General features: G+C 53.4%; 2 protein-coding genes across 2 annotated transcripts in view; one reads left to right on the forward strand and one right to left on the reverse strand.

The window, feature by feature from the left end:
- NR6A1 (nuclear receptor subfamily 6 group A member 1) overlaps positions 1–15,195 on the reverse strand; it is a gene marked incomplete at both ends in the record, with an annotated part of 60,316 nt that extends 45,121 nt beyond the window's left edge. Inside the window, 2 exons of the mRNA XM_079544804.1 lie at positions 1,806–1,862; positions 15,129–15,195. Coding sequence (XP_079400930.1) covers positions 1,806–1,862; positions 15,129–15,195 — 124 coding nt within the window. The remainder of the gene's footprint in view (positions 1–1,805; positions 1,863–15,128) is intronic.
- A 587-nt stretch (positions 15,196–15,782) lies between these two features.
- OLFML2A (olfactomedin like 2A) lies at positions 15,783–21,160 on the forward strand (the record flags this gene model as incomplete). Its single annotated transcript, XM_079544652.1, has 8 exons — positions 15,783–15,848; positions 18,732–18,992; positions 19,072–19,179; positions 19,344–19,529; positions 19,622–19,868; positions 19,957–20,175; positions 20,258–20,443; positions 20,559–21,160. The coding sequence occupies 8 exons, from the start codon at positions 15,783–15,785 to the stop codon at positions 21,158–21,160; spliced, it is 1,875 nt and encodes a 624-aa protein (XP_079400778.1).
- Positions 21,161–22,494: the final 1,334 nt, after the last annotated feature.

Here is a 22,494-nt window from a genome sequence, read left to right on the forward strand (position 1 = left end):
GACATTTTGCCTTTGAAACTTTAAAGCATGTTTGGAAGACTCAAGGAGTATGACTGCACAATGTGGACTTTTCCCAATGGATTATTAAATAAGAAAGCACATTCATGTTATTTTAAACACCGAAATACCACTTGGCCTACACTGCTTTTCTCCACATGTCCTTATGAAAACATAGAAGAAATCCCTGACAGATGTTCATCCTTATTGCAAAGGAATATGAGAATAACTCACTTCAGTTATTCCAGATAAGACATTTCAGGAACAAAGAGACTACAGTACAGTTTGCTAATGCATTAGCAGAAAGTTTAGGCAGACACCCCACAGTTGAATGCTCTGAATGCACAAATATGCATAAGAATTCCATTTCCTGCTCCACTGTGGAAGTCCTTTTGTCTTTACTTCCATTTAGTAATGAGACAGCAAGAAAAAAAAATCTACCAGGCTGGGAGGGAACGGGTTGTAGCAGAGATGTTCAGGAGTTTTGGATACTCACGCCTAGGACAGTTTGGATGTTTGTGGCACCAGCTGCTCCACGCCAGCAGCAACCACAGCCCTGCAGGATGGGCAGCAGGACCTGCACACCAGGGGCCTCTACCAGCAGGCACTGCCTGCCCACCTGCACCCACAGTGAGAGCACAAGACAGGAAGACATTGAAAGAACTCAAAGAGCTCAGTTTATTTAGTTTGTCAGAAGTTTATATCAATATAGACAGGCATTTTTCAGTTCAAAGATAACAGACAAGAAAGCTGTAGCTAGACACATTCAGGCTAGCAATAATAAACAATCACTTAAGGGAAAAAGAAGGTTGCTCAACTTGCATCAGACAGCCTTTGCTTTTAGTATTTGACAGATACATCCTGATGTGAGAATATGGTAAAAATTAATTTCTGTTTTAATACTTTTTACTGCACTGAGGCCTCTCATGCATTATGTGTAAGCTTTTTCAGGCTACAAAGATTGAACAGAACATTAAGCAATGTTCTCATTAGCTCTACATTTCTCAAGGCAGACGGACAGCAGTCCTCCAACAAACTGAATGCCACCAACACAACAGGAGACAAGGCTGTGTCCTGGAACAGGACAGGTTTTTAGCAGCTGGGAACATCTGAGCATTGCTTTTCAATGGACACCTGTTCATAGTCTGCCACACTTGAGAACCCTGGTGTTTCCAAAAATGACATAAGTTGTTTTAAATAAGAAGTCTGCACAAAGACCATCCCTCTGTTTGGAATACAATTGTTTGGAATTTGGTCCATACCATCTGACAACGACTTGTTGCCATCTAGTGGACTCCAACAAAATGCATGCGGTCCTCGGGCACAGCAGGCACCACTAGATGGAGTTCTGCAGGATTCCCAATTCACGTTTTAGGTGCGGAGCAGCGTTTTGGCCACAGAAGCGAAGTGGGTTTTACTGTCTGCTCTCAATTTCAGTAGAAGCCTCCAGCTACTGAATCTCCAAGCATGATACAGAAGCACTTCAGATACTTTTACCACAGGGCAATTTACCAGCACCTCACATTTTATTTTCACTCTGTAACATTCAGGCATCAACTTTCCAGCTTTCACTGACCTGTCTCCACTGGAAAAGCCCCCTGTGCAGCCTTCTGCTGGTGTCAGCAGTGACTGCAGACCTGCTCGGTGCTACTTCTGTGGGAAAGAGCTAACCAGTGCCAGATCCTCAGCTCTGTAAGCATTAGCAGACTTCTCCAAGTCTGCACAGGGCAGTACGATGCATCTCTTTACATGCTCTCTGAGCAAGAAATACTACCTCATCATATGCAGCAAGAAAAAGAGGTACTTACTGGCCATGGAGTTCATAGGAAGGACAGGAGAAGAATTCATCTGCTCCACATCTGTAGCTAATGGGAAAGTGAAAATGAGAAAGTTGTGATGTGCATTTTACCAGGTACTTCAGAAGCCTTTAATTTTGAAAATGTACATGAGCAGCAGTTTTTCACCCTTCCTCTTTTACAGTCTGTCTCTCTTGCACATCCATTATCTGCAGAGCTGCTTTCGGAGCAGCCATCCAGCAATCTGACCTGCAATACTTTAAGTATATTTTCACCATGAAGAAATCCAAGTTCTGACAGCTTTAAGCTGTGCACAGTATCATCCCGTAAGTGAAGCACTACTGCAAAGTGAAAAGATGCCATGCTGTCTGTGGCCAGTGCTATCTCAAAAGATCCCTGATAGGAAGGCAGATTCCCTTCCAGAAGTACACGGAACAAAGGAGTACCAGAAGCAACGCCTTTAAAGACAAAGACACTCCAAAAGCTTTATTTTGTAACAGCTGAAAGAGCAAACAGACCAACCTTCCTGTGCTTTGCTAATAAAAACCACAAAGCCAGAATGTGATCTGGAAGGTGTGCCAGGTGCCCTCTGCATTTTGGGAAGGATCCAACTTTCCAGGAGCCAAACAAAGAAAAAGCCATTTTCCAGTAACAGGGTCAATCCTACTCTGAGACTGGGTAGAATGAAGTCGCGTTCTCTCTGGATCTTGATCTGCCTCAAAATAGAGAGCATTTACTCATCCATTACCACAAACGCCCAAGTTGAACAAATCAGCGTTTATCATTTTGATACTAGCAGATAACACAAAGGTATCATTATCATATTTATCTTCAAGACCCAGTAAATGCACACTACGAGTTCACATTCCTCAGGCACAGAGCAGCCACAGCCAGAGCTCGCTGTCAGCCCAAACCACATCTTCCACATTCTTACAGTTCTGATTTATTCGGCAGCAGCAATTCACTGAAGACTATTGTTTATACTGAGAAGTGAAAAGTTCTGCTGTAATTAGGCAAACCACACAGACCCAAGTGCTTCAGCAGACCGCCGTCATGGAGCAGACAGGGCAGACAGACCATGCCTGTGCTAACGGAACCCTCCTGCATCCATGAGTGCTCTGCTTAGGAGACCCGGTCTTACAGGACCAACAGCTTCAGCCCACTGCACTAAATGCCAGCCACAGGAACAGCAATGAGGGGTTTAGTCAGAAGTGCACTGGGTTATGTCTATTCTGTTCCCTGCTGAAATAAAGGTATTTGCTGCCCAGGACTTCTGAACAGTTTTGGATTCCTGAGAAGAGTCTCGTGGATTGTTTGTTTTCCCCTTGCTTTTCCTATTTAAAGCCATGTATACTTTGACATATGTATGGAAATAAGTGCAGCATTACTTTGACAGTGGTGAATTGGCAAGCCCAACCAGAAAGCCCACGGAGCCCATTTCTGTGCACAGCCGAGCTTTCAGAAAGGCTGAGGCAGCAGATGGCCATCGACTGGGGGTTACCTGCTGCCCCAGCACCAGATGGCAGAGCTGCAGAGGAAACCACCTGGGCAGCAAGCTACACCTGCAAACAGCTGCATTAGTCATGGAGTATGGTGCAAAAGGCAACCAAGTAGCACAAGCCTTTGAAAGAGTGATTTTTGAGCAGTAAGCATTTGAAGAGCAACCCGGTGTGGATTTTTCAACTCCTGTAGTTCTACACCTGCTCCCACGATGCCACTTTAAATGTTAAGACAACAGAAGCACAACAGTATCTCCTAGCTGCACCGCACAGGGAAATTTCAGTCCAGGCTTAACATTTTGTATGCTTTTCGTTCCTAGTATATTCACCAATACGTTCACCAAAGCCAGCACTCTCAGGTCACAACTTCCTTCTGCTCAAGCCCAAAGTTCTGAGATTTGCCTCCACGTTCCGGCAGGCACTGCTGGAGCCCAGCAACGACTCCCCCAGACACACAGCAGGGCAAGTCCACAACACCAGCACAGCAGCACTTCTGTTCTCATGCTGCTGGCAAAGTGGTGTTCAGAGCCTATTAATCTCAAATCACTTTTTTTTTTAATAACTTTACCAAAGCACAAGTACTTTCCCTATAACTTGCTTTGACCAGGTTGACGATGAAGCATTCTTATCCACCCTTACCCCACCAGCCCTTTTACTTTAATGATTATATGCAACATTAAATTCCTAAAGACAATTCAGCTAAGAGATACAGATCAACAACCAGCTACAACTTTGGAAACAGGTTTGCTCTAGGAGATGAAAAGGACAAAAGTCTGCTCTGCTCTGAAGACCAGCTGTTGCCAATACAACTATTTACCCTCTGACCTTTTCCTCTGCCCAGTAAGTGAACGATGCCAATTGTTTTCCTGTATTATATACTGTTTACAAGCCCAGAGTGGCATGAAAGGAATTAATAATTTAGCTCATGGAGCTGATGACCTTTATTGGGGTACCCCTTACTTGCTGAGCAGAAATCAGAGCAAAAAGCTGCCTTGAAGCCACAGGGTTGCTTTAAGAGTTTCTCAGTTTACAGCCTAATTGGCCGCCATAACATAAATCAATTATTTCTCCTGTTTTAAACAACAATGCTACCTATTCTCAACCACTCGATCTCTAACTTCCCTTGTATCAAGCCAGGCCTTGTTCTTTGACTTTTACAGCTGTATAGTAAACATGATGGCAAGGAGAGCTTGGAGGGCAGTGCAGGATGAGGAACATTTGGAAACGCCAGCAAAAAGAGGTTATGCTATTCTGAACTTCTCCTGACCTCTGGCTGCCCTTGTCCCACTCATGCTAATTGAAGGGCTATACGGACCCCTCTCCTAGAAATGAACTTGCATGAACCTGTGCCATAGCATTGGACTTTGAAGGTATCGATGCATGAGTTTTGGTGCCAGCACCAAACATTATCATCTTACATTCAGGAAGAGGACAGTGAGCAAGACAGTGCCCCGAGCGGCTGCAGGAGTACTGCGATCAGAACGACCAGGAGAGCACATCCAGCAACTTGCATCTTCCACTGCTTTACCAGCAGACAATTAATTTTGCAGATGAATCTGTCTGATGAAATGCAGTGATGCTTTATGTGATTGCCAAGAAAAAGACATTAAGTAAAGAAAGATCCAGCTGATCTCCCACTGGAAGGAGACGTGCTTTGAAGGTTGGATTGGCTTGCTGAGGGAGCCATTCACTAAGCTTTGAACATCTCTAACGATGCAGACTCCGTGGCCTCTCTGGACACCTATTCCAGTGCTGCATCACTCCCAACACAATCTTTATTCCCACACTCCCCGAGACATCCAGCAGGAATTCCCTTTCTTGCAACTCACAACCACTGTCTTGACCTTTTGCCACAAATCTCTGGAGAAACACTGACTTCATTTTTATCTATAATGACTTTTAAAGGGCTGGAAGAGTGCCAATTAATCCCCACTTAGCCTCCTCTTCGCCAAGCTAAACAAATGCAATCCCCTCGGCCTGTCCTCATTTGTCACCTGTTCCTGCCCCAGCCATCCCAGCAGCCCCGCTCCAGGCATCCTGCAGCTCACCTCCCATCTCAGTGATGGCTGCAGCTTCACCATGTCACACGGGGAATGGTCACTCCCCTCAGCCTGCTGGCTCCACATAAGCCAGCCCACAGTCAGCTGTTATCATCACAAGCGCACACTACAGACATTCCCCTGAGGTTCCCTGGGACCCCACATCCTTTTCTGCAGAGCTGCTCCCCAGCCCACACCACTGCATGGTGTTACCATGTTCCAGATGCAGGATTTGACATCTGTCTTAGGGAACTTTGTTTCAGTCAAAGCCCTTTCCTTCAGGTTACTGAAGTCCTTCTGAATAGCAGCTGTGCTCTCCAGAGCAGTCTGGTGCCATCTGCCAGCCCAGCAGCATGCTCCATCCCATCACAGCACTGAGGGGCCACCACTGTCTCTGAACAACCGGCTGCTGCCCCTCGAGCCAGACAGCGCAGGGAGATCTTCACTCTCATTTCCCCAGCTGGTTACACTGATTACATGGCAGACTGCACCAAAAGCCTCGCTTCACATAAAGGTGAGCAGCAAATCACTCTCATTCATGGGCCCAGTCATTTCTTCAGAAAATAAGGCGGCATGAATCGCTCTGGGTAAACCCACAGTTGTCCCAGTTACCTTCCATCCTGCACATGCCTGGGAACATCTCTTAGGAAGATTTGCTCCATGCTCTCCCCAGGGTCCGAGGCAAGGCTGACTGGCCCACAGCCCCACAGATCAGCTGCTGCTGAACAGACCTGAGCTAAAGGTGATTCATTATCCCTTATCAGCTAATGCTACCATACAGAGACATTCCTCCCCTTTCCCCTACATCGTGTGGAGCTGCTCATCTCACCTCAGTGAGGAAAACACACTGCTTGCAGAGGGGAGCAGGGTAAGGTCATCTCCTGATAAATATTTCGTGTTGTGTTAAAAAGGAAAAAAAAAAAAAAAAAATCATGTCAAGTTCCTATTCACAACAACTGAAAGCAGATAATCACAGCAGTTCAATGTCCCTAGTGCTTGAAGAGCTGTACCTGTGCTGTATTCAACAAACACTATACAGACATCCTCATTTTAAACATCTGTTTACATTCCAGTAAAATTCTGTCGGTGTGGTATCTGATTTATTGATGCCATCGAAAGTCACAGGATTCCTGAAATGCCTCCTGAGAGGCAAAAATCGAGGCGGAAAGGAGCCCTGCGATGCTGCGGTTTCAGCTTTACCATGAGTTTCAGAGCAGTTCTCAGGACCTTCTGCGTTCCATCACAGCAGCGCAGTGCCCACCCCCAGGTGCCAGCTGCAGCCCGCCCAGCAACACAGCAGGGCTACCTGGCACTGCAGGCAGGGGGGCCAGAGCCACCACTGCCACTGAGGTCATGATGCAGCTCAGCCCTCAGAGGAGATAGTGGAAATTGTGTCTGTCTTTAGACTTAGGCTACAGAAAGGGAAAGCTTGTTGTGTGCTTGTATTCAGGAAGCAAAAGTTTATGGGCTCCCACAAAGGGCTCATACTTATGAAGAAATGCTTCAAACAAGCAACCCCAAGAGCTCCAGGAGATGCATGGGGCGATCCACTTGATGGGAAGGAAGCTACAGCAGGCAAACCTCAGTGTGCCTTATAAAACATCTGCGTTTCTTTGCCTGTAAACTGAGATTCATGTTAATCCTCACAGTTTAATACCAAAGTGTTTCACAATCTTCTGGTGACATTTACTATCCAGATGTTTCATTCATAACCTAAATGACACGTTCTGAAGTACTGAACCAGACACCGGAGAAGCCGGGCTCCGCCTTCTTTATGCAGCATTACAGTATTAGCATTCCAATGCAGAAGTGTCAGTATTAGATAGGCAGTAAAAATAAAAGATGGACTTCCAGCTCCTAAAGGATCACATTAGTGTTTTCCCAAAGCACTACAATGACAGGCACTTACTCAGATTCCTGTTGCACAGCCAACACTTCTCAACATTAATTCCTCCTTCTGAAGGCATCCTGATGCACATCTTTGTTCCTAGACATACAACTTTCCACCTGCTGTACCTGGAGCATGTTTTGGTGGAATAGGATACTGCCTTGCAGGCAGCCCTGACAACTCCAATATTGAAACATCAGTTGCATAATCATTCTGTAAATCTTGGTGCTGTCTATACATTAGAGAAAGTCTTACATTTACGTTTTGCTCACAGGTAAAATATTGTCCAATGCAAGTCCTTGGCATGCTACTAAAACAAAATCCACTGATTTGATCTCCTACATTTACTCAGCTTAAAAAAATAGAATTAGCTGATATTATTGAAGGTGGAGGTACCACTGAGTTTTTGAGGAGTTATCAATGCAGATTAATACTCATCCACCAAAAACTGATAGCACACTGTGACACACAGAACATGCCAGAAATCGGGCTGTAAATTATCCAGCATTCCCAGAGGCCCCAGATGCCAATAACCAACACTTCAGACCAGAAGCACTACCAGACCTCCTCCCTGTGACATGCCCTTTCAATCCAGCAGCAGCACATGACAAACAGGGATCCTGGAGAAGCACAAACATGCTATGAGCTCTGGAAACAGCTTTCCCTTAACCTCAAGGTTAATGAATTTAACAGCGTTTATCTTCAAATTTTAATTAGTGGAGATAGCATTACAACTTCTAACTGTATTGGACGCAGCCAAACCCTGCTAGGTCTGCTCTCAGCACTAAGCTGGAAATGAGAGAAGACTAGCTAGTGCTTACAGAGGGTGAACTGCCTTCTGTGGAAGGGCCTCGACAGAGCCCTAGAATGTGAAAAAATAGGTGTAAGCACCACACACTAAAGCAAACTCCTTCACTGCGAATACACAAGTACTGAGCCATTAAAATCAACTACTGAACACACAATCAACATTAGAACACGCTGCACTGGGAAGAGTGAAAGCTTTCTACCAGCCTAGGTACAGCACATTCCTATAAAGCTCAGTTACCAAACGAGGTAATGGAGTTGCAGCAGGTATGCTTACCATAGCATATACAGGAGCCTACTGCTGACACTGTGCATTTCTGCACTGTTCCCTTCTTCTATTACTGATTCAAACAACTCCCATGAAATTCAGTGACCTACAGCCTTCCAGTACCAGCTGCTCTTCCTTTGCAGCCCTACCAAGACCAGCTTGGGGTTTTGTTAGCGTGAGAAGCTTACACTAAGCATTTGGCCTCCCAGGGATGAAGACTGCACACAAACAAGAAATGGGGGAAATCTGATTCTCTCTCGCCACCTCCCTCTGCCTACTGTCCACAGTGCTTGCAAACTGCATTAGCTCCTGCTGCTTGCAATTCCAGAAACTTTCTTTTCTCCTTTGGCCTCATTCCATCCACATCTGTCTGCTGTAATCTTATTTTGTGGGATGCCATGTCTTATTAGCTTTTAAGTGTGGTAGCACACTGAAGCATCATGAAAAGCACATCAGAAAGATCTTTGAGAGCTAGAAGATAGCTCTAATTCTAAAAGAGAAGCATCATTCCTAATGTTCAGATATTTTAGAATTTGTCTCCAGTTGTACTAGGAGGTTACCTGCCTTAAACACAGGAAAATGTAGGCTTTAAAAAAAAAAAAAAAAAAAAAAAAAAAAAAAAAAAAAAAAAAAAGGAAGCTCTCATTTTTCCCAATGGAAAAATCACTTTCAAGTGAGTTTAGGGTACACTGACACTCTAAAAACAAATCTGAAGGTTTAATACTAATCAATTACAGGCATGGCAATTAACCAGTACTCCATTAGATTGGACAAAAAAAAAAATCCATAAGACACCACAGCAGAAGTTAATCTTTCCCACGTTTAATGCACGCCTACAGCACTGCCATGCAGATGCTTGAGGGGACTGCTCCACTCACCAGGCCAGGTGCCTCCATGGCCACCTCCATCCCATCACTGCTCCGCCAGCAGCTGGCTCAGCAGCACCCGACACCTTCATGCTTACAGACCAGAGACATTTGAGTTCTCTCCTTGTGTTACACAGAAATTAAACACCCTACGAAATCAAAATAGGAGCACTCCCACCTCAGGAGCCCCGCTGTCCACCGCATTTCACAGATGGGCCACGTTCTGCTTGGCCAGCGGTGCAGCTCAAGGCTCGTCATTTGAGCACCAGCCTACCTCACCCCGTCCCAACTACAAGCCCTGGCCAAGCTTGGAAATACCTCATCCTACCAAAACCATGAATCCCAGCACGACCTTATCCACATGGACTGAATGAGATGAAAGCAGCTTGAGCCCTGCCCTGGAGAAGGGCAAGATGGCTTTTCCTGAGCATGTATACCATAAGCCACAAGAGATTCAAGCATTCTAGCTCACTCTAGCACTGTATCACTTTCTGGGCATTATCTTCCTTACTGACATGTAGGATAACTTTTTGTAGATAAAAAAAAATCAGAACTCCTAACCACAGCTCAATACAAAAGGCAATGGCTCAAGAACATGAAGAATTTCAATATTATTTTAGAGTTAACTGACTGAAAGAAAGAAGTTCCAAAGCAATTAGGCATGAGCACACTGTCCTGTTCTCTTGGGTTATTTCCAGATACATGCCACTTCATTTTTACATATTTTCAACTAGAGATTTGAGCAGCCAGCCTGTGCCCAGCTGTGCTCCCGATACCTCCCACCTTCACCCAAGGCCACCATTACATGTTCTGCAGCACAGCATACCATTGTACCTAACCTCTTCTGCAATGAAAAAAAGCCTTAAATTTACTTTGAGACAGCTTTAGACTCAAGGTCACTTCAAAGCTCTTAATTAGTAACCAGGATCTCATCCCCAGCACTGCGAGCAGCTGGCTGTGCTGTCAGCAGCCTCAACTCACAGGCACTACACTGAGCCCAGCCATGCGAGCGGGCTGCTGCCCCCGCTGCCCAGCACCTGAAGGCATCAGCAATGGGCACAGGCCCAGGAGCTGCTCTGCCCAACAGCCAGCCTGGAGCACACCATGGTGCGCATTAAACACTGGGGGTTCTCACAGAGTTAAAGTCCAGAGTATTTCTGATGAAACACTTCTGTTTGGAAGGTCAGAAACGCTCCGCAGCAGAGAAGGCGCACAGGAACAGCACCTACCTGTCCTTGGGATGGGGCTGGCACCAGGGGGGCACGCTGCCCCACAGCCGGCCCAGAGCCCTGCCGCACCCGCTGCAAGCACCCGGCATGAGGGGGCAGTGCTGGCATTATCACTGCAACGCTTGTGTCACATTTCTGTCACTATTAAAGCAGGAGGAGGAAAACAGCCCAAGCAGCCAAAGGCACCAGGCCGCAGCCCTGCAGAGCCGAGCCATAAACAACTCGCTCGTTTCAATTTACAGCATCTTACTAGAAAAGAACTCCAATAGCCCCTGCCTACTGGCTATAATAAGAATATATGTAGACATAAGATTTTATTTAAAATTACAGAATTTTTTAAGACACAAAGTAGGATGAGCATCCAGAAGTATTCCTGCCCCAAGACGAGTGCAGACACGCTGCCACTGTGCCCACACAGAGGTGCGCCAGCAGGGCCGAGGTCCTGCTTCCCACCCTGGGTGATTGATCGTGCTCTACCCCTGAGAAGGGCTGATTGGTTTCCTGGTGCCAGGAAAATGATTGATGAACGTTTCGAGTCATGGGCCTCCCTTCCTGCTGGGTGCCCTTTTCTCTTGTCTCCAGCAGGCCTAGGGAGCTTTTTCAAGACTAGGAAGTGTCATTTTTATGGATATCATCCTGTGGTAGGGACAGTTCACTGAGGAGAGCCGCATGTAATTAAGATGAAGCAGAAAGGATCAGCTCATGTGCTGATGACAAGGCAGTAGAGCACGCGTCAGGTAAGCAGGAAAATGGAAGGAGGCAAAGAAAAGCTGCACAGAGCCAACAGGCACTGCTGGATGCACCAAACCAGCACACTCAGATCATTGCTGAAAGGCAGGAACACGAGCTCACACAGTCCTGTGCTCAGCAGATGCTTCCTCACTTCTCTCCAGTTTTGCTAGCCAGGCCAATACCCCCCACCACAGAGCCATGGGATCCCGTTCTGGTGGGAGCTGGGGCTTCAGCTCCTTTTAGACACACAAACTGTTACAAACCCAACCTTAACACTCAGCAAAGCCTCCTGTGCAACAGCAAAGCACAGCTCTGCTGATAACTCGAGTTATTCACAGGTAGGAACAATCGCTGCTCTGCTGCTGTTCGTAGGATGTATAATCTCACAGCAGAAGTGCACGTAACACAGTAACAACATACTATGATCAGTTTTTAGTACACACTGCCAAACAAAAAAAGTTCCAGCTGTGAGGCTGAAAGAGAAGCCTTCTGGAAGAAGAGGCAGCATTTGGCAGGATCACCATGGACCAGAAGTCCTCTGCTTTGTTACTACCTCTATGACAGCCATCCTTCAAAGGCTTCAGAATTCCACATTATACTTCGATGGTATATTTAAAGCTCCCATCAAGTTTCAATAGGAGGAGGTATCTCAAGGCAATGACACAGCAGCAGCTCTCAGTCACCTCATATTACAGCTTAGGAGAGTTTTTAGCTTTTTTTTTTTTTCCCCCCCCGATGCACGAGGGAAATAAAGAACAGCTTAAAACACCTTCACACAGACAGAAATGCCTCCAAGCAGCAGCACTCACACGGAGTCATCAGGATGATGAGGCAACAGAAAGCAGAACAACTCCTGCAGTGTCTGAAGGACGCGGGGTCCATCCACCCTCAGTACACGCAGCCACCTTATCGCGGGGCTGGAGCATCATTAAGGCACTGCAGACACACTGCTTTCAAGATAAGTTATTGGTAATCATTTACCAGTGCAGAATCTTACTGAAGCTGTCCTACTGGCAGTGCATTTCCTCTACGAAAACAATTTCAGTGTAAAATCTGAAAGTGTTTTTTTTTTTAATGAGGTAATTAGAACTTCAATAATGAAGACTTAAGCTAAACCTTGAAGGGCGCTCTTGTCCCCCAACTTCCTTTTCTCAATTAACTCCGCAAAGTGATAACCACTGTGGTTAAAGGCTAAAAAAAAAAAAAAGAGGAAGGATCAAAAGGCCACTTTAATACAGCTGGAGGGAAAGAATGCACCGCAGCTCACCAGCAGCCATCTGATGAGATCCGGGGCCAATTCTTTATGTAAATGACTTCATTAGAATTACCAGATTACACTGCTGAAGGCTTTATTTAAATATGCAGTTTATCAACAGGATAAACTGTGCTCTCATTCTCAGAGAATGCAGCCTAAACACGTTTTTTTGAAGCCACCACCACGAAAGAGTTGAACAGTAATTTACTGAACCTCTTCCTCATTCTCCTCCTGAAAAAAGCTACCAAAAGCGACCTGCCAGAGGCACAGCAGCAGGACTGCCCCGCTCCCCGACAGCTGGAGGAGGGCTGTCCTGAACGGGAGAGTCCCTCCTGTTCCTGTAGTGGAGCATTTCTACACCTCGTAGCAAAATAAGAAGAACGACTGCGGCAGTGTCACACTCCTGCCAAACACACATCGCAGTCACAAAGACACGCACGAAGCCTTTCCCGATTAATGATCTACAGAAGCCATCAATACTGAATTCCAACTTCACACCAAGAGGCATTTTTCCATCTCAATGTCAAATCAAAATGGAGGAATTAGTTCTTCCTAAATTGCCGACCTCATTCCTCACAGTGAGCGCAGAGCCGCACTGTTTGTCACTGCAGTGTGAGACCATCCCTGCCACACAGACCGGCACCGTGCCCAACTCGCACCATAACTTCTGGATTCAGTCTGACTTTAGCAGCAATGCCATTCCACGACTCAATTTGTTTTCCTTCCCAAAGCTTCAAAGAAATGTTTATAGCGAGTCAGCCAGGACCCAGCGATATCCACGAAGCAGCCTTTGTTAGGCAAAGGCTTATCTCATCAGATGCAAAGCAACCAAGCATAAAGAGCCACTAAAACCGTCAGTAACATTTCTAAGAGAGCTGCGGCAAAGGGAAGGGCGCGAGCAGCGACTTCTCTTAGAGCACAGCACATCTCTGTGGTCCCTCAGCTCTCCCTTCTCTCTGCCACAAGGTTCACACAAACGGAGACCTGCCTGACTTTAAGGAACTCGAGGAGCTCTGCTGCTTTCCTGACACATCCGCCTTACAGCACAGCAAAGCACACACCGCCTCAACTCCGGATGGCTGCTTTGCTGCTGATCCCACTGAACATAACATCTCTGATGCCACTCTGATTATTTTTATGTTTTATTGACAGAAGAAAAACATACTAAATAAAAGCATAGAGAAAGCGGTCTCCAGAAGGATCCTGCCAGGAAGAAATTGCTTCTGTTGCAGGAGAAATTGGCGCCCTCGTGAACTCGTGACTTTGAAAAATAACGTACTTCACCCATCGCCTTCCATATGCGGTACTACAGAGTGTGTTCGTTACATGCTGGGGGAAATCCTCTCAGAAGGTGAGAGTGCCCAAAATACGGCTCCAACAGCAAGGCTGTAACTGCTGACCCACAGCCACACGGCTGCATTTCAAAGCAGTGCTGGGGTTCCCCCCCTACCGCCAGCAGCACACCCCAGCAGTCCGCTCAGGGTTAACCAGGAGCCACATGTAGGGCTTAAGTTCATTAATGGGTTTTAACACAGCCACCGCTAATGTAGCCTACTTTTATACACAATGCCATAAAGTTCAATTGTTTTCTTGAAGAGTGAGCATAGATACCGGACTTCGAAGCACCAGAAGGGCTAGGAACCTTTGCTAGGCAGGGAAGCTCTCCCAGCCCATACCCCATTGCCATTTGAAGGTATTTTCTGAGCCAGCAAAGAGCTGAGCCCATCGCCCCGCTGCACCCGGCCAGGCAGAGGCTGAAGGTCGCACAGCAGCTCCGCACAGCGTCAGCACTCCATGATTTTGGAGGCAAAGCAGCACCAGGGTTACATCACCCATGGAGCAGCAGGACAGGCTGCAGGTACTGGCAGCAACGCCTGCACCGAGCCGCAGGAAACAAGTGGGAGCAAACAAAAGGGACCCCAAGTCCCACATCTCTATAGGGAAAGCAGTGAGCACAGGCAAACTGCTAACGCTGCTGAATGGGGACCACGGCAGCATCAGCTCCCAAACCAAGGCAGAAAGTTGGAAAGAAAAGACGTAATGCTTCTCATCCAAGTGAACATCTAATTAAGGGAGATAAAACGTATCCACCAACTTCGTGCTGAGGGTCACGGCCCCAAGGGACATTCGTGGATGGTCACATCTCAGCATTGGGTGCATCAGGGCAGTGCTGGAAGGCAGCAAAAACCGCACTGCCCGATAAGGAGCCCCTTTTGTTCGAGAGAATCCTTTGTAGAGAAAAGTGCCTTAAGATGGTAAAATGCAATCGTAAGCCATAAAAATTGGCAGGGACATTCAAGTGCAGATGCGGCAGCTGCATACTGGAAGTGTAAAAGGGCCCAAATGGTGCCTGCGGCGCCCGGAGCGCGGCCCGAAACGCGGGGAGCGGCGGCGCGGGGGCGGCACCGGGAGCGGCGCGGGGCAACGCCGCCGGGCGACGCCGCCCCCCGGAGCGCCGCGCCCCCCCCCCCCCCCCCCCCCGCGCGGATTCCCGCCCGCGGCGCTCAGGGCCGGGGCAGCGCCCGGGGCACAAAGCGCGGGGCCGGGAGGGGGCAGCGCGGCCGCGGCCTTTGTTGCGCCCCCGCCGGACCCCGCGCCCCCACGGGACCCGGGCCGGACCGCAACGTGACACCGCACCACCCCGCACCGCCTCGCGCCCCCGCAACGCGGCCGGGCCCGGCCCGCGCCCCGAGCCCCCCCGGCCCGGCGGCCCCGCAGCGCGCTCGGCCCCGCGCCCCGCGCACGCACTCACCGTTGCGGGGCGGTCCTTTGGCGGCGGCGCGCGGCTCCGGGAGCTCCGCGGGCGGCTCCAGCTCCATGGCGGCGCCGGGGCCGGGGCGCGGCGGCTCTCAGGGGCCCCGGCGGCCGCGCTGCCCCATGGCCGCTCCGGGCGCTGCTGACAGCCCCGAGCCGCCGCTGCGGGCGCCGCGCACGGGCCGTGCCGGGCCGCCCCGCCTCCCGCGGGGAACGCCGGGAAGCGTAGTCCGCCCGCGCCGCCGGATATCCCCGCGGGGAGAGAGGCTCCGCCTTCGGCCGCCCCGCCCCGCAGCGCTTTGGCCCCGCCCCTCCGCCCCGCCCCGTCCCACGCGGGGCCGTGCGGCGCTAGGGGGCGGCCGGGCTCGAGGCGGCGCGGTGCGGGGACTCCGCTCCGTGGGGGGGGCGAGGCGGGGCTGGGCTGGGCTGGGCTGCCGGGCAGCGGCGCGGGGCAACGGGGCACGGCACGGCGAAAGCAGCCGCGGGCAGCACGAGGCCGTCCGGCCCCAGGGCGGGCACCGGGCGCTCCGCCGGGGCGGGACGAGGAGAAGCTCAGGGCCGGTGCCGCCGCGGGGCCGGGGCGGGGCTGCTCCTCCCCGCGCGGGCCGGGCGGAGCGGGCGCTCGGTGCGGGCGCTCGGCGCCGCTCTCGCCATGCGGGCGCTGCTGCTCCCGGCGCTGCTGCTGCCGGCGTTGGCCGCGGCGCGCGGCGCCGTCACGGTAAGGAGAGGCCGGAACGCGGGGCTCAGGTGCGCGGCACGGGCGGAGCCCAGGGAGCCGTCGGGCGGGGATTGGTGCCGCGAGCGGAGCCCTGGAAGAAGCGCCCCGCGCGCGGCTCGGGAGACGGACGGCGCGGGTTCCTGCGGTGCGGCACCGGTTGCGCCGTACGGGGCGGCTCCCGACGCGGAGCTCGGGGCTCTGAGCCCCGCACGCCGGCGCGTCCCGCAGCCGCCTCCCGCCCGGCTCCGCGCGTCGGGGCGGGCCGCGTTGTGCCGAGCGCCCGAGGGCGGAGAGCGGCTGGGTTCCTCCGCGGGGCCCCTCACCGCGCAAACCCCCCGGCAGAAATCGCATCGTGGCGAACGCTGCCCGGCGCTCATTGGCGAAGGTCCCTCTTTCACCAAATGGCACAAATTCAGCGCTCGTGGGAGCGCTTTTGCGTAGGTCCCAGAAACGCAAACAGCGCTGGGAAAGTTCCGCGGCTCGCGGCACGGACACGGCACGGGGAAGCGGGGCTGCGGCCGCCCCACGGAGCCGCTGGGTGTCCGCCGGCCTCGGCAGCACCGCCCGCACTGAGCAGGGAGGGACGCCGAGTACAGCCCCCGCTGATGCTCCTGACACCGACCTCCGCAGTGAGAGGACCTTGTTTTAAGACTTCCTTGTTTATAACCTTTCATGTATAAATAGAACATATGGTTCCTGTTTAAGGAAGCCGTTGAGAGGGCAGAACGGGGATTAATGTTACCGCCCGTGCAAAGGAGCTCCCTTGTTGCCTGGCTCTAGGAGCTAATGCCGCTTCCCACCTCGGTTTGCTCAACTCCATGCGCAGCGCAAACAACGCACAGCAGCGCTCCGGCACTGTGCACGCCCCACCTAAGCATGACGCTGAGCCCCGTTCCTCCCCAGAGCAGCGCTGCCAAGAAGCAATGGGAGGGAAATGGCACGGCCTGCTCTGCTCCCACGGGAAGCTGCCACCGGCTGGAAGGTGCACGACTGCGAGGGCTGGGGCTGCTGCTCTCGTGGTCTTGGGATGCTGCTGTGCATGTGGATTTCTGCATGGGCTGAGCCAGCAACGGGGTTCCCTGTCTGGGAGGGCTGTGCTGCTGGCTCAGCCCATGCAGAGATGGAGGGAGATGCTCGCAGCCTTCCCTCGTGTTTGCACAAGTGCTGACACGGCCATGGGGAGGTCAGCGGGGCTTGGAGCTACAGTGTTTGCTAAGGGGATCCGCTCCCTGCCCACATCCCTCGCTGCCCGCGGCGCCCTGCAGAGGTTGACGAGATCCTGTTCCTTTTGCAGCACTGCCAGCAGCCCAATGGTTTCCTCCCAGCTGCCGAATCCTTCGTTTCCCTATGAAAAGAAATGCAAAACAGAGGGGCTTCGCTGCAACCTCAGGAAGGAGAGCCTCCGGCTCGTGGGGGGCCGAAGGAGCAGTGCTGGTCACTGTTCTCAGCCACCACTGAGTCAGGAAGGCACAATGCTGGCAGAAATGCTGCAGCACTGCCCTTTCCCACGCCACACTGCACTCCTGGGGTGTGGAGGATGGGACAACAAGAGTTAAAGCCATGTCCCAGCCCTGCCACCGGGTGTTCCCAGAGTGAGTCACACTGATCCCATGGCCGCAGGGTCCTCACACTCCCAGAGGTCCCGACACTGCCTTCCCCTCACGGCACCAGGACCTGCTCCTGCCCACGGGCTGCAGGGGTGGGCTGAGCTAAGGGCAGACCTTGGCCAACCCAGCTAGGTTACCACCTGGCCCAGCCCGGGTCCCAGCGGAAACCCACCACCCGGGGTTTGCTCTTTCCTGAGCCCCAGAGCAGCACTGAGCTTTGCATTCCCTCACAGAGGGACTCGCTAGGACACGGGCAAGAGTGGCAGTGGCAGTGATCGGTGTGCTCATGACTGCAGGCACTGCCCAGTTTCCCCACTGGAGCTGTGTCCATGGAGCATTGGCCCTGCCACTGCCCTACCAACTCACAGTGTTCCCAGGACTGGTCTGATAGAGGAGTTCCTGCTGACCCCCAGCGAAGTGCGTGCCCTTCAGGCAGCCTGCAACACAGCCTATAGCACACACAAACCACTTTTTCCAAGCCAGTGTCTCAGCCAAAACCAGCTTGGACAAAGTTTTTTTTTTCATGGATGGGTGTGAGAGAACAGGCAGCCCTCTCTGCTCCACTGGCGTCATTCTGCTGTGGTGCTGGCCCAGGGTGGAGAAATCTCGGCTGCAGCTGCTGTGCTGCATCTTCCAGCCCTGCTCACAGCCCTGCTCACAGCACATGGTGAGCAGTGCAGGACAGGAGCAAGTGGTTTTCCCCATGCTGAAGCCGCAGTGCAGCCATCTCTGCACTGGGTGACGCACAGCATCATGAGCCCGCGTGCTGGGAGCATTGTTCCCAAACATGGCTGGAGAGAGAGCAGCTCCTTATCTGGAAAAGGCAGCCGACAGCACCCTGGGCTCGCTAGTGTGCATCAGGGCCTTGTGTGGGAACAAGGGAGCCCTTGATGCGCAGTGGGCTGTGGGGGAGCCCATCTGCAGAGCCGAGCTCACCCCAGGGCGGCTGCAGCTCGGCTGAACAATTGGCCCTGTGTGGGGTGTGAGCTCCATGGCTCCCCCGGCCATGCTGCAGCACTTGAGGGCAGAGCTGCCCGCCTGGGGCTGGCCAGCAGCTGGGAGATGGCAGCAGAAGTGGACACTGTGTGCCTGGGCACGTGGCATCCTGCTGCGTGGGCAAGGAGCTCCAGGCTTTGTCACTGTCACTCTGGTGGGGGACAGGGACGGAGCAGCCTGGGTCGGGGCCGTGCCCCGTGGCCAGGAGCCTCTGGGGAGGGACATGCAGTGGAAGGGGCCCAGCGGTGGCAACGGGATCCCCCCCATTGCATCCCCCCAGGCGCTGGGCGAGGACCAGGTGCGGATGACCTCGGAGGGCTCTGACTGCCGCTGCAAGTGCATCTTGCGCCCGCTCAGCAAGGACGCCTGCAGCCGCGTCAGGGATGGCAGCGCACGTGTGGAGGACTTCTACACTGTGGAGACAGTGAGCTCAGGGGTTGACTGCAAGTGCTCCTGCACTGCGCCGCCCTCCTCACTCAACCCCTGTGAGAATGAATGGAAGATGGAGAAGCTGAAGAAGCAGGCACCCGAGCTCTTCAAGGTAGCTCCCGGCCCCACAGCACCACAGCCATAGGTTGGGGCCCTGTGCTCCCCACCCCAGCCTGGCTCTCCCCCCGCAGCTGCAGTCTATGGTGGACCTACTGGAGGGAACGCTCTACAGCATGGACCTGATGAAGGTGCACTCCTACATCAGTAAGGTGGTGGCCCAGATGAACACGCTGGAGGAGGTAAGCACCTTCCCCACTGTGTGCCTGCACCCGGCCCAGCAGCACCACAAACTGTGGCCAGGTGTCACCTGGCTGCTCAGGTCCTCTGGGGATGCTGCGGGCTCCTCTGTGGCTCCACACCTACTCTCCTCTTCCTCTCTTCTTCCTCTCTGTTTCTCTGCCAGACCATCAAGACCAACCTGAGCCGGGACAACAACATCATGAAGGAGAGCGTCCTGCACCTCGCCGACCAGATGAAACGTTATGAGAACTACTCTGACATCATGATCAGCATCAAGAAGGAGATCTCCAACCTGGGCTACCAGCTGCTGCAGAAGGACGCTGCTGCCGCTCCCGACAGCAAAGCACAGGTACCCCCAGCCCCACCATGCTGCAGGCTTGCAGCAGTGCCCACAGCTCCATCGTGGGAAGGGGCTGGAGGGCTCTGACTGGGTTCCCCCAGGACACGGCAGGCAGCCGTGGGAAGGAGGCGGCGCGGTTCCCTGCTGTCCGCAAGGCACTGCCTGTCCGCACACCCAAGGAGAAACCACTAAAGCCTGAGAAGCCTAAGAAGGAAAATGCCAAGAGAGGGGGCCCGCAGCCCACGGCCAAGGCCAAGCTGCCTGCGCAGCAGCAGACCGTGGTGCGGGGCATCACCTACTACAAGGCCGGGCAGGTGGAAGAGGGGCAGAGGGTGGCCGGCAGCCGTGGTGAGTGCTCAGGCTGGGGTTGTGAGGCTGCGGGCACCATCCCATGGGTCCCCACGGCCAGTGCTGACCCCACCGCATGTCCGCACAGAGAGCCCTGCCAGGGCGGTGGCCGTGCCCGAGCGGCAGCAGGAGCGGGGCCTCGCGGACACCCCGGCTCAGCCCGGCACACGTGCAGAGCCCCCAGTGCCCCACACCACAGCTGCACCCAGCACTGCCCCGGCCCCGCACACCACTGCCCACAGCCACGCTGGCACCGCGCACGGGGATGGAGCTGTCAGCACCGGGGGCCCTGAAGTGCCCAACAGAGGTGGGTGAAGGTGGGTGGTGCGGGCGGCTCCAAATTGTCTCTGGCAGCACTGAGCCTTCCTCCCCTCCTCCTCCCTCTGCAGTGAAGGAGGTGGAGTGCGAAGGCACCATCCGCTCAGTGGACCCCCCCACGGAGCACCACAGCTACGGGCGCAATGAGGGGGCCTGGATGAAGGACCCGGCGGCCAAGGATGACCGCATCTATGTCACCAACTACTACTATGGCAACAGCCTGGTGGAGTTCAGGAGCCTGGAGAACTTCAAGCAGGGTGAGGGCCGGTAGTGGCGCAGGGCCTCCAGGTTCTCTGTGACCCCGGCACGGGACACAGCTCCGTGCCTGGGCTGTGGTCACCAGGAGCTCTGAATGCCTCCCACCCCTCCCAGGCCGCTGGAGCAACCTCTACAAGCTGCCTTACAACTGGATCGGCACCGGACACGTGGTGTACCGCGGCGCCTTCTACTACAACCGCGCCTTCACCAAGAACATCATCAAGTACGACCTGAAGGAGCGCTATGTGGCGGGATGGGCCCTGCTGCACGACGTGGTGTACGAGGACACGACACCCTGGAAGTGGAGGGGGCACTCAGACATCGACTTTGCAGTGGATGAGAGCGGGCTCTGGGTCATCTACCCTTCGGCGGACGACGACTACACGCAGCAGGAGGTGATCGTGCTGAGCCGCCTGGACCCCGGGGACCTGTCAGTACGCAGGGAGACCACCTGGAGGACGGGGCTGAAGCGCAACGCCTACGGGAACTGCTTCATCATCTGCGGCATCCTGTATGCCGTGGACACCTCCAGCCAGAAGGAGGGGCAGATCTCCTATGCTTTCGACACACACACAGACACCGAGGCAGAGCTGCGGCTGCCCTTCCTCAACGAGTACGCCTTCACCACGCAGGTTGACTACAACCCCAAGGAGAAGGTGCTCTACGCCTGGGACAACGGCCACCAGATGACATACCGGCTGCACTTTGTGGTCTGAGTGCTGGCCAGGGCCGCGGGGACAGCCCAGCTCCCCAAGAGCCCTCTCCACCCAGAAGCCCCACAGTGTGCAGCACACTGGGGCCGGGCTGGGGGAGCGCCGGGGTGAGGGGACACCCCCACGACGTGGTGGCTGCTGGGCCACGTCCCACCTCCGGCGGCTCTGGAAGCCCTGGGGCAGGGTGAGGAGCAGAGCCCTGTGGGTCCCCACACCAGGCGCCCACCCCAGCACCGAGTGGCTGCACCCAGCCTGGCCCCGCTCCTGCTGCAGCTCTGGGTGCTCTTGGCCCACCTGGGACCACGTCCTGCAGGGCGGGTGCAACTTGGGTGCTGCCTCGCTGGGAGGAACAGCCACTGATTGCTATTTTAGAAGACGCAATTAAGATGCCTTTGCTTTTGCAGCCCGTTAGCTTGTTATTTAAATGCATTCACAGGAGCTGTGCGCTGGCACAGCAGCATTGGTGTGACGCTCTGCCCTGCCTGAACCCAGCACCCAACACCAGGCTGGGATGGGCACGTAGCCAGGGGGCTGCAGCCTTTGTGCTCCTCCCCAGTAGGGCATTGCTTGGCTTGGTTTCTGTCAAATTAGAAGTGAACAGTATTAAAAAGTAACAGATAAATAGCCACGTCGTCTGACCGTGTCCTTCCTTCCAAAGCCAGGCTGGGCTGGCACCTGGCAGCTGTGCCATGGCCGCGTCCCGCAGGCGCTGAGCGCCAGGAGCACAGCCTGGCTTGTCCTGAGGAAAAAAAGAGGAATTTGCTGTTTCCAGGTCGGAGCTGCAGCCTGAGGAGGAACATCTGGGAGCTGGGATGGTGCCAGGAAATCTGCTCTCACTACAACCTGAACAGAGAGGAGAACAGCTGAGCGTGGGCACATGCGGCCGCAGCTGCCCCAACCCACTGCAAAATCTGGCAAGTGAGACGCTGCCAGGGGGCCCCGGGTGGCAAAGGGGCGAGAGCAGCCCTGGGGCAGAGCACGCGTCCAGGGCACGGCTGAAGCTTCCTGCTGGGAACAGCCCAGGATGGCACCTCGCAAGGCAGCCCGGCTCCGTCCCGGGGCCGCAGGACGTCCTGCCCGGCCCTGCTCCTGCCCGGAGCCCAACAGCCACCGCCAGGCAGCGCAGCGCGGTGCGGCGCATCCCCTGCTCAGCCGCCAGTCCCCGCCGCGGGAAAGGAGCCGCCTGACTGTTTTCCCCCTGGCTGGGTCCCTGCCAGGCTTTTATCTGACGATCCCCAGCAAATCCCTGTCCAAACAATACAGATTTCTGACATTTTTTTGCAGTAAAGTAAACTCCCAGCACATCTCTAATTCCAGGGCTTTGTTGTTCTTCTGCG

The sequence above is a fragment of the Tetrao urogallus genome (assembly GCF_951394365.1).
Source record: "Tetrao urogallus genome assembly, chromosome: 19".
Taxonomy (NCBI): domain Eukaryota; kingdom Metazoa; phylum Chordata; class Aves; order Galliformes; family Phasianidae; genus Tetrao; species Tetrao urogallus.